This window comes from Candoia aspera, chromosome 2, assembly GCF_035149785.1.
Source record: "Candoia aspera isolate rCanAsp1 chromosome 2, rCanAsp1.hap2, whole genome shotgun sequence".
Classification (NCBI taxonomy): Eukaryota; Metazoa; Chordata; class Lepidosauria; order Squamata; family Boidae; genus Candoia; species Candoia aspera.
In genome coordinates this window covers 235,834,072-235,844,831 of record NC_086154.1, presented here as the reverse complement: position 1 = coordinate 235,844,831, position 10,760 = coordinate 235,834,072, and the positions used below count along the sequence as shown (strand labels likewise).

Below are 10,760 nucleotides of genomic sequence, written 5' to 3'. Positions count from 1 at the left end.
AATCCTATTTTCTAAGCACAGCTTTTTTAAATGAAGGGAAATAGATTCTGCTATAGAAATATTGTCAGGTGAATTAATTTTTTTTTAAAGGAAAGAAAACCCTGGTAACAACAAATCAGGGAGGGAAAAACAACTTTTTTGTTTTTGCATTTCTGTGTTCTTTAGTTTGAACCATTATGTAAAATAAATACTTTATATTTTGTATAAGTATCTAGTGAAATTATTGTATAAGCTACAGTCTTAAAACTAGAAAAATTCAGTGACAATTTAGTTTTCTGCCATGAGTCATTTCTCCCTGATTAATCAAGATTGAAAATGATGCCATGAGTGCCATTTTCTGTAGAATTCTAAGGAGCTATGAAGTGCCCCTAGTATTACATAGAATAAATATTCAGAAGAGTTGAATACCTGCTATGGCAACACATATTAAGACAAGTAAGCAGAATAGGTGATGGTGGTGTTGGGGGAGAGAGCAGAGAATGCAGGACTGGGAAGGATGTTTCTTCAGATGTAACAAGAATAAGCTTATTAATTTATTCCCCTAAATTTCATTACCCTTTCAGTATTTCAAATAACTGAGAGTTGTATATATGTATCAGTAGGAAGTTGTCCTTACATATGCCCCTTCTTAAGATTATGAACCACATTCCTGCTTAATATCATGCAGCTTGTCTTCTCCGCTATTCTAGAGATAAGAACTTCTAACAGACACGTGTCAGTGTTGAATCTGCTTGTACTGCCAATATTTGAATGCCAAAAGAAGATAAAGGTATTTGGCACAATCCAGCACTTTTAAGTTTCATTCTGTGCTAAAGTGCAGAATACAAGACTTAAACGGATGTGAGAAATTTAAATAAAGTTTGTCATAGTCCTACACAATATTTTGGTAAGCAAACTGAGTAAATATAAGCCAAGGGTATTCACCACCTCCACAGGCATAAACACAGTTGGACCTGAATGAGAAGAAATCCAAGGGTTGTTGACGGCTGGGATATCAAGTATCTTAGAAGTCACTGACAAACCACTTTAATGTTGCTGTTAAGAAAATTATATGAATGTTTCTATAAGGTTACCAGAAATCAAGTTCAGTTTGAAGAAATCTTTTGACCAGCAGATAGATTTATACCCAGGATAAAAAGCTCAAAATGATCATTACTAGTTTCTTAACAAACTGGAGGAAGTGTTTTGTCCTGAGCATGATATTCAACAGTTTTATTATTTAAATTGGGTAAACACTTCTTTTTTTCTTCAGCCACATTCTCCTTTATATGTTGGGCATATGCACCTTGGAAGTTTTATGACAGCCTTACACAGCCTGGTATTCCCCCACAACTACAACTCTCATCATCCTTACCCAATAGAACCATTGCTTACTGGGAACATAGGTAATAATGCTTCAATAGTTCCAGAAAAGCAAGATCAGGGAAAGGCAGTTTAATGACATCATGAAATCAACAGGTGTCATATCTTGCCAATATGGCAGTGTATTGACCACCAAAAGCTTTTAACCTTCCTAAATTTTCAATCCTATCCTCACCTGGGAATAAGCCCTCCTGATGTTTACTTCTGAGGAGGCATTCCTGGGATTGTGCTATTTGTTACTCAGAGACTTCACATACCATCAGATTTTAACATTAGGATAATTTGTTTTCAACCACATAAAAGCACATATATAAATAGCAGTAAAGTGATAGCAAGATACTATTCATTAATAAAACCTAAGAATATCTACCCTCTATAGATTTTGGTATGAGAGTATTAAGTATTACTGTGTTTGCCACTAAGTTAGGAATCCTTTCACCATTCAAGTAGAAGAGACTCAAGATGCTCAATATGTTTCAAATGAAGCCTATAACTTTGACCCTATAGCTATCTCTCAGCTTAGCATGTAGGGCTGTTGGGGCAATAAAATTGGGTAAGTCCTTGGTTTTCTATATAAGTAAACTCTACATGAAAATACTAAACATCCATTAATAATAAGATATCAGGAGGAGAAGCCCAGTCTACTCATCAGGATGTGTTCATTAGCATTATTAGATTTTCTTCACTTTTTCATCTACGTTTTAACATCTCCATGACAAAGTTCAACAGATGCAGTTGCTCCAATGGAAACCTGCAATCACAGGGAAAACCTGGCTACTTGATTTTCTGACGATTCCACACATTTAAAGTTATAGGGACCTATTGGGGAATTGGGACAAGATGTACCTATGATGATGCACTTCAATGTCCTGGTATATTCAGATACACCAAATTTCAAACTCTGGCACATACGATGACCATAAATAAAACTTAGACATGGTGTTTGTTTTTTAATGATTGAACGGATTTTTTTAAGTACATATTTTTGTAGGCAGTGATATATTATTAGTATTAAAGAAACAACTGATCTTTTCTAGTATTTCTGCAGTTGATATACGCTTAAACTTAATTCAAATTTTCAAAGTGGCCATCGATCTCACCTTCCACATATAATCATCACACCCTTCCAGTAATAACCTTTCCCTTCCCAGCTGAGCACCGAACCTGAAGGACACGTGATTCGACAGGGCCAATCCTTGTATCTTAACCACGCCTCCTTTTTCGAACTCTTGGAGGAATCAGCCTTCCGTAGTCGTAGAAACGCATTTAGAATAGAACGCTGCGTGGCCAATGGTAAGAGGCGGAAACTAAAGAGCAGCCAATGAGCGCAGCCTAGTGCGAGTTTTAAACTTGCAGCGGCAGGCAAAGTGGGTATTGGACTCGTGCGTAGCAGTAATCGGCTGTCTCTTGGTCTTGGGCGAGAAAGGGAGCGATTTGGAGTAGGCCGGTCGTGAGGATCTAGAAATCCAGCCGAGGCCATGGCTTTGCGGGTTACCCGGGTATGGAGGAATTTCACTGGGGCTATCTTTAGACTGATGCTACACGTTACTTTTTGCAGGGGCTTGGCGGCCATTTATGCTTAAATCCCACCTTACAGGAGAGGAAACCTTTTGAGCATCCTGGGGTTTACTTCTGAATAAACGTGTGCAAAGATCTGTTGTGCTACTTTTGCCTATGAAGGGTGACAGTGGTGGAGTGAGTAACGTGGTGTGATAAATACTGTACCTTGCCTGTGACTCTTTTTGAGATCGTTCTCTTTCTTGTTTTTCTAAACCTGTACTCGAACGGAAATCCAGGTAGCCTGGTGAGAGTGGAAAGAGTGTCATCCTGCCTTATTGAAAGTATTTGGTAGAACCCTGCTCCTAAAGCTTAATTGAGAATGTTTTTTCCCCTAGAGCTGCTTGAAAGAGTAACATGTAATTTTCCCTCCCAGTTCATCATAGTGCTGTGTCAATACTTCTGAATGTGCTGTGTCACTTAATTTATTTTTTTTTGGTAGAACACAAAGGTCAATGCTGAGAACAAAATCAAACCTGCAATGGCCCATAGTAAGCAGGGGGTTGCTACTGCCAAGCCGGCTTTGAGGCCTAGGATGGCCTTGGGAGACATTGGCAACAAAGCTTGTGAGCCGAAGTCTAAAGACTTAGTGAAAAAGGTAATCCTTTCTTTGCCTGTTCTCCATCCAACAGTAGGAGTTAGGAATAAGCAGGACTATGGCATTACTATCTTTTTTTCCCCCTTCCCACACCACTTCCCCCCTTAGGAAATGTTGAAACCTACAGCTGTGGACAAGGTGACTACTCGGAAAACCACAAAACCTACTGAAAAACTAAATGAAGCTGTGAAAGAAGAAAAGTCAATTCCAGAACCTGTTAAGGTATTAAATAGCTTGTAAACAAGTATTTAAGGATCATGGGTATTTGGAGCAGAGACTTTTATTTATGTTTGTAAACCTGTATTTGTCACTCTTAGGCTGGGAGCATGGGGTTTAAAATCCTTATTTACCTCTGTTAGGTTGCATTTTCAAACTTGTGCTTAGGCCTAATGTATATGAGTTGCAAAATTTCAGATGACCTCTAGATGGCAGTGAATAGATATGGTAGCCCTGGTCTAGCTGTAACAGGCAAAACACCTTTTGGCTAAAATTCTAAAATCCTCCAAGATCTAGCTTTGATTCTGCTTTAGGATGGTATTTCTAAATACCTAATAGCAGTAATTGCTTTTATTAATAGTGTGTATGAATTTTATTTATTCTCGACTATTTCTGTGGTGACTTCATGGATGATTTTACTGTATCTTCATATATTGTTAAGTCACCTGGTGTTGCTAGATGAGATGGCGTACAAACATATGTAAAGTACTTCTTAACCTCCTAAAATCAAGACAATTGATTCACTCATAATACTTAACCTACAGAGTTATTTCTCTTAGGAGATGTCATCGATATTTTTTTCAAACACAATATACTAACCATTAATATATTTGGAAAGAGGCATTTTATGTAATGCATCTAATTAGGACTAGTGCTGTCTCTCTAACAGGATTAAGTTTTTTAAACCACTGCACCAGGGTTTCTCAACCAGGGTTCCGTGAGAGGTCACTAGGGCTTCCCTGGGAGATCACAATTTATTTTAAAAAATATTTCAAATTCAGGCACCTTCACATTAAAGAGGTAAGTTGCATTCTTTATTTTTAGTTTAAGAACACCGTTCATGCAAATATACAGGCCTACATGTGAAATTAATACAATAATTTTGTAACTTCTGGCCTATATTTGAGCCTGAATGTGCAGGGGTTTCCCCAAAGCCTGAAAAATATTTCAAGGGTTCCTCCAGGGTCAAAAGGTTGAGAAAGACTACACAGTAATGGCCGAGCAAACTTTAGCATCTCTACACTTCAACTGTTCCTTGAGGAAGAAGGATTCTTCCAAATTGCCTCCGATCTACCGCAGCACTTAACTCTTTCCTTGGTATAAAGTTAGGCTTAGTACCATTAATAAACCATGGATAACCAGATCTTTCAAATTTGAATGTCCACTGATGAAATTTGAAATGTAAATATAAATGTACCTATAGTCATGCAACTGTAAGAACATAGGTGAAACATCCACAGGAAATAGCTGTACTTCTGTCTATGAAATACAAACAAATGCACCCTTAGGGACATACGATATAGCCCTCTTCCTGGCTATTGCATCATACAACACCTTTAGGTCCCAAGAAAAATGCTCTGAAATAAGCAGAAATATGCTACATATTTTTTTATATTGTGGATTAAGTGCTAAATAAAGATAATATCTTTCCTAGTTGGAGTCTCCATCCCCAAGCCCCATGGAAACATCTGGTTGTGCTCCAGCAGAGGACATATTATGCCAGGCTTTCTCAGATGTACTGCTTGAAGTGAAAGATGTAGATACAGATGATGTTTCTGATCCAAACCTCTGCAGTGAATATGTGAAGGACATCTACAATTACTTGAAAGTTCTTGAGGTTGGTTTAAAGAGCTGAATCAGGCCTGACATATGGCCCTGAAATTAAAACTACCGTGTTAGGTAAATGTATTTTATCACAAACACCAGACTCTGCTACTAGTAGCAGGTAACTTGTTTTTAGCATATCTCTAGCACAATATCTGAAGTATCACTGAACATTTAAACTGAGATAATTCATCCTATTTTACCTTGGTTTAACCATGGTTTGAATAAACTACCAGTAGCTATGATTATACAACTGGCTAAGGGTCAAGCTATCAAGCCAACACTTCCTCACACTAAACCATAGTGTTTAAAAGCACAAGATGGTTGTTTGATCTAAAATTCAGGTGATGAAACTGGGGAAAGAAGCTAGTCTTCCCCACAATCTAGAGGACTTCATATTGGGAAGTACGTTTTAACTAATCAAACTAGACAATGACAGAACATAGTTATAGAGCTGGGAAATATCGTAATTTAACATCCTTCATGTTTCTGCTCTTTATAGGGTCAGCAATCAGTGAGAGAAAACTACTTGGCAGGTCAGGAGATTACTGGAAATATGCGGGCCATCCTAATTGATTGGCTTGTGCAAGTTCAGATGAAATTCAAACTTTTGCAAGAGACAATGTATATGACTGTTGCCATAATTGATCGCTTTCTGCAGGTAAGGAAACCTGGTCAGAGAGCTCATTCCAAATCTGGCAAACAGAATAGCAGCAGCTCTCCACTGAATTTTAGCTTGCTTAAGTAATGAGGTTTATTTGAAATCAAGAGCTGCATGTTAATTTAAGAGATTCCCATTGTATAAGCCTTTCCCTTGAGTAGTAGCTTGGCCCACCAGCAGCATTTTTATTCAGTTGCTATTACCAGGAGCTGAATAATACATACACTCTAAACTTGTTCTGCAATCAACCTAGAAGTACCTCTCCAATGAAAATGAGTGGCCTGAACAATGGATATTGGGATAGCATCACCAATTTTTTCCAGTATTTCAGAAAGTTTTATAAAATGACTGAATGATGGGAACTCTCTCTTACAGAATAACAAAGTAGCTAAGAGGATGCTACAACTGGTTGGTGTAACAGCCATGTTCATTGCTAGCAAATATGAAGAAATGTTTCCACCAGAAATTGGTGACTTTGCCTTTGTGACAGATCACACTTATACCAACCTACAAATCAGGCAAATGGAAATGAAAATCTTAAGATCGCTGGACTTCAACCTTGGTCGCCCACTTCCACTGCACTTCCTAAGGAGGGCATCAAAAATTGGAGAGGTAATGCTTCTTTAAATGTCAAAACTGGAAAATATCTCCTCAATAAATTGCCTATTTTTCTATGCTCTCATTTTGGTAAAAGCCCAATTAATGTGATGGTGTCATACAGCATTGACTGCTTCTTTCCAGTGAAAGGAACAGCTCTAAAAAGCTTTTGGTTTGTTTTTCTATACATACAATTAGAGAAGAATAACTTGATGCTTTAATCTTATGCAATGTGTAATAAGAGACATTTTTCTTACTGATTTGTAGGACAATGAGGATAACTTGATTTTGATTATTCTAGGCAGATATACATCAGCATACACTGGCAAAATATTTGATGGAACTTGCGCTGGTGGATTATGAAATGGTGCACTATCCTCCCTCCCAGATCGCAGCTGCAGCTTTTTGCCTGTCTACTAAAGTTCTGGAAGAAGGAGAGTGGGTAAGCCACAAAACCCTAACTTAACAAGAGAGTCGTTTAGCAACTGACTCTTTTAGTGACCGTTTGCAGTTATGACAGTAATGGAAAAATAACTTTGCAGCCAGTCCTCACATTTACGACCTTTGCAGGTCTGGAAAGCTGAAGTAAGATTATAAGCACAGATGTGGTTTCACTTAATGACCAAGCTCCCAGTCCCAGTTGTGGTCACTAAACTAGTGCTTGAACCAATTTCTCTTCAGGAGTTACTGGAGCAGATTAGCATGAAGGATAAATTGAACTGGGAAGGTGTAGGTCACACCTTTTCTCTGCTATGAACTCAGTTTAGATGTTTAAGCAAGAGTTTACTTGGTCTTGAATCTACCGATCGTCTACTAACACTTAAATTTCCAGTCTATTAAAACTGCTCCCAAAAAAGGTTCATTGAAGACAGCTTTTTTGAAGACCAGAAGGCCTTCAAAACCAGTAATTTATCAATTTGTTTCTTGCTTTAGACACTAACTCTGCAACACTACATGTACTATGCTGAAGATGGTCTTATTCCTGTGATGCAGCATATGGCAAAGAACGTGATGTTGGTAAACCGAGGCCTTACAAAGCACATGGTAAATATATCTACTTGCTTTAGTTACCTGTACTTAAAAAACACAATCTTGATCTTCATGAGTGAATCCTAGGATGGGCTGTGAATTAAATAGCCTCATGGAGCTGGGAGAGGCCATTTAGACCATCAAGTCCAATCACTTGCTCAGTGCAAGAATCCAAATCAAAACGCCGATATATCTGCCTGAGGGGTAAGGAAGGGGACGCTGCCACCTCTCTGGCTAATTCCACTATCCTCTTTCTGTTAAAAAATGTTTTTGGCAAAGCAAGTTAGCTAATCAGAAATTAACAGTCACTTTGTACTTTGTTAGTAACTGCTGCAATTCTGTTAGCTAGGGAAATGTGACATAATGCCTTGTGCACCAATGTGCCTGCAGACAACTCTTCTTGGAACCCTCAAATGTCCCAGTCACTCCCTAATACCTTTATTTGCAAGAACCTAAGGCCGAAATGGCTCCATAGGCATTCTTAGAAAATAAAAGTAGTTTTAATTTATTTGAAAGTGCCCCATCTGCACAGAAAACAAAGATACAATGGGCAGAGGGGAAGTGTGTTCAAAACATCTTTTTTTCCCAAACCTGGAACAAACCACCACACTTCAAATGACCCATGGGTCATAGGAACAAAACCCCAGAATGCTGTGGTTCAGTGTTTTGGACAAAATAACATCTGAATATGATGAGTGGAGCAAGGGTGGTATGTATTGCCCAATAACTGGCTTCCAGTGCAGTGTTATTTCTCAGCCTCCCAGTTTTCAGAGCACTCTTCCTTTGGCCACCATTGCCATCACTGTCAATAATCCACTGTGGTGTATCCCATCAACCTGCCTGCCCCCATCTCCCCTGCACCTATCCTCCTCCTTTGCTGCTCCTAATGCCCTTGACTTTCTCCCCGCTCTATCTCCAGCTCCCAAATCACTTCTGCCTGGAACAACCACACTTTGTCCCATGCTCAGCCAAAGTGTCCAAGACATGCATATTGTCTTTCAAACATGGACCACCAAAAAACATCTCCCTAGTGGGGAAACAACCTAAACAGTGGGCATCTTTCTTTTTTCCTGGAGAATAAGCATGATAGGTCCTCTTCCTTGTGGCAGCCATTTTGTACATAAGCAAGTTGCCGTGGCAGCCATTTTATGACTACTCATAAATACATTCTCAGAATTTTCAGTTGTGTTCTCTGATCCCTAAAGTTTGTCTTTTATGTATAATGCAGCAAAAAGGTTTTATCTATACAAATGTTTAAGCAATGCTGATTACATTATGTAGCTCACATTGCTGTTATATATTTCTCAACAGAAGTGGTTTAATGGCTGTTTGATAAATGGGCAGCCTTAGAAATTAATTAAAAAGTATGTAATGCTGTTTTGCAAAGTACTCCATAATGAATCACATCTTTCTCCCTAGACTGTCAAAAACAAATATGCCAGCAGCAAGCATGCCAAGATTAGCACCCTTCCAGCACTGAATTCTGCAGTCATACAGGATCTGGCTAAGCCATTGTTGAAATAGATATAATTTAACTGTTAGGACAAAGTTGACACCATGTGTCACTGGTGTGTGTATATAAATGTATTCACTTAAAGTTTTTAATAAACTTATTTACTTTTACTTCAACTGTTGTCATGGTCTACTTTAACTGAAACATTTCTGTTGGCAGATACTAAGCATAAAATAAAACTGGCATATTAGGATACTGGAAGCTATGCTTATATGATCTGCTGAACTGAAGACCAGTAAACAGGAAAAAAGGTTTCCTGTCTATTTTCCCAGAGGGATTTTTCATTATTTGTATTCTGAAGTAAGGAAAATTACAAGGGCTGTTCCTAAGTACTTGTTTTAGCCAATACATAAAATGGATATTAATAGAAACATTCTGTCTTTAGAAATACACCAACATCAATAACTAAATTAAAACTTGTCTTAATACAAGCAAAAATTCAGTTTTCAGAAGCCATGAATATAACAAACTCAGAACTAGTAAAAACTGATAGTGATTGTACCTCAGATTCAACAAATGACATGTTTTTTCTGTTTAAATTATATTTCACTTTTATATACAACATACTTTTATAAGGAAATTTATTTTTACTCTGAAGAAAGTTAATGATGTACAGCATTTTAAACATAAGAAAAACTGACATTTTCCAAAACCTGGAAAAGATTATTATTTATAAACTTTGTGTCTAGTCAGGACATCTGAAGGTTTTTTTCCCAACCTGTCAAAGCTTTCACACCTTAAAATGGAGATTTTTATTTCTGATGAATCATACCTGTAAAAGAGTTTTTCCACAACTATTTTATTTGCACAATTGTATGTTGTCAGAGATACCCTTTAGAGCTTGTTCATAAATTGTCTTGATATAATGGAATGTGGAATATTAAATATGTATCAAAACTAAGTATGTAGGATTTTGCTCTGAACTGAATTTATATATGCTAAACTACAGTCTGAATAAACCATATGATTAGATTTGGGCAAGTTAAGTTAAAAATCATTTAAATAGAATTAATTCATTTATTTGATTTAATATTCTTTTTGTTCAGGAGCTCAAGATAGCATACACGGTGTTCCCTCTCATTCCCCACAAATCTGTGAAGTAGGTGGGCTGAGGAGAACTTCCATGGCTGAAAGTGGAGCTGAACCTGCCTTTCCTGTCAGTCCATTACATTACACTGGGCACAATTCCAGCAATATTTGGTCTTAAGTTCTCGAATCATATTGGGCCTATTTCTCCATTTAATGCATTGCTTTGATTATCAGGATCTCCCAGGCAGAGATTTTTCACACCATCTGTTTTCTGAAAATTCAAATTGTTGTAGCTTGACTGTTTTTTGCAGGGAAGAACATGCCCCAATCATGCCATTACCAAAAAAGTAAAAGTTGCTAGCCTTGCTTCCATAAAAAAAGCCAACCTGGATTTATTTGATATTTTCTGGGCAATATGGAGTGCAGGTTTGTATATTTTATCCTGTCAGGCTCTTTAGTACCTCCCTAAAACCAAAACTGATTCTTTTCCAAGTATGATTTTCAGAGTCTGACTTATTTATTAAATTTGTATGGACACCCATCTTAAGCAAATAACTCTGGATGGCTCACAATATAAAACAATAAAAACTACA

General features: G+C 37.6%; 1 protein-coding gene across 1 annotated transcript; it reads left to right on the top strand.

Moving 5' to 3' along the window:
* Window positions 1-2,610: 2,610 nt before the first annotated feature.
* Window positions 2,611-9,254, top strand: CCNB1 (cyclin B1). Its single transcript, XM_063295579.1, has 9 exons — window positions 2,611-2,861; window positions 3,362-3,517; window positions 3,626-3,739; window positions 5,169-5,351; window positions 5,841-5,999; window positions 6,375-6,611; window positions 6,898-7,038; window positions 7,530-7,640; window positions 9,045-9,254. The coding sequence occupies exons 1-9, from the start codon at window positions 2,841-2,843 to the stop codon at window positions 9,147-9,149; spliced, it is 1,227 nt and encodes a 408-aa protein (XP_063151649.1). The 5' UTR covers window positions 2,611-2,840; the 3' UTR covers window positions 9,150-9,254.
* The last annotated feature ends 1,506 nt before the right edge of the window (window positions 9,255-10,760 follow it).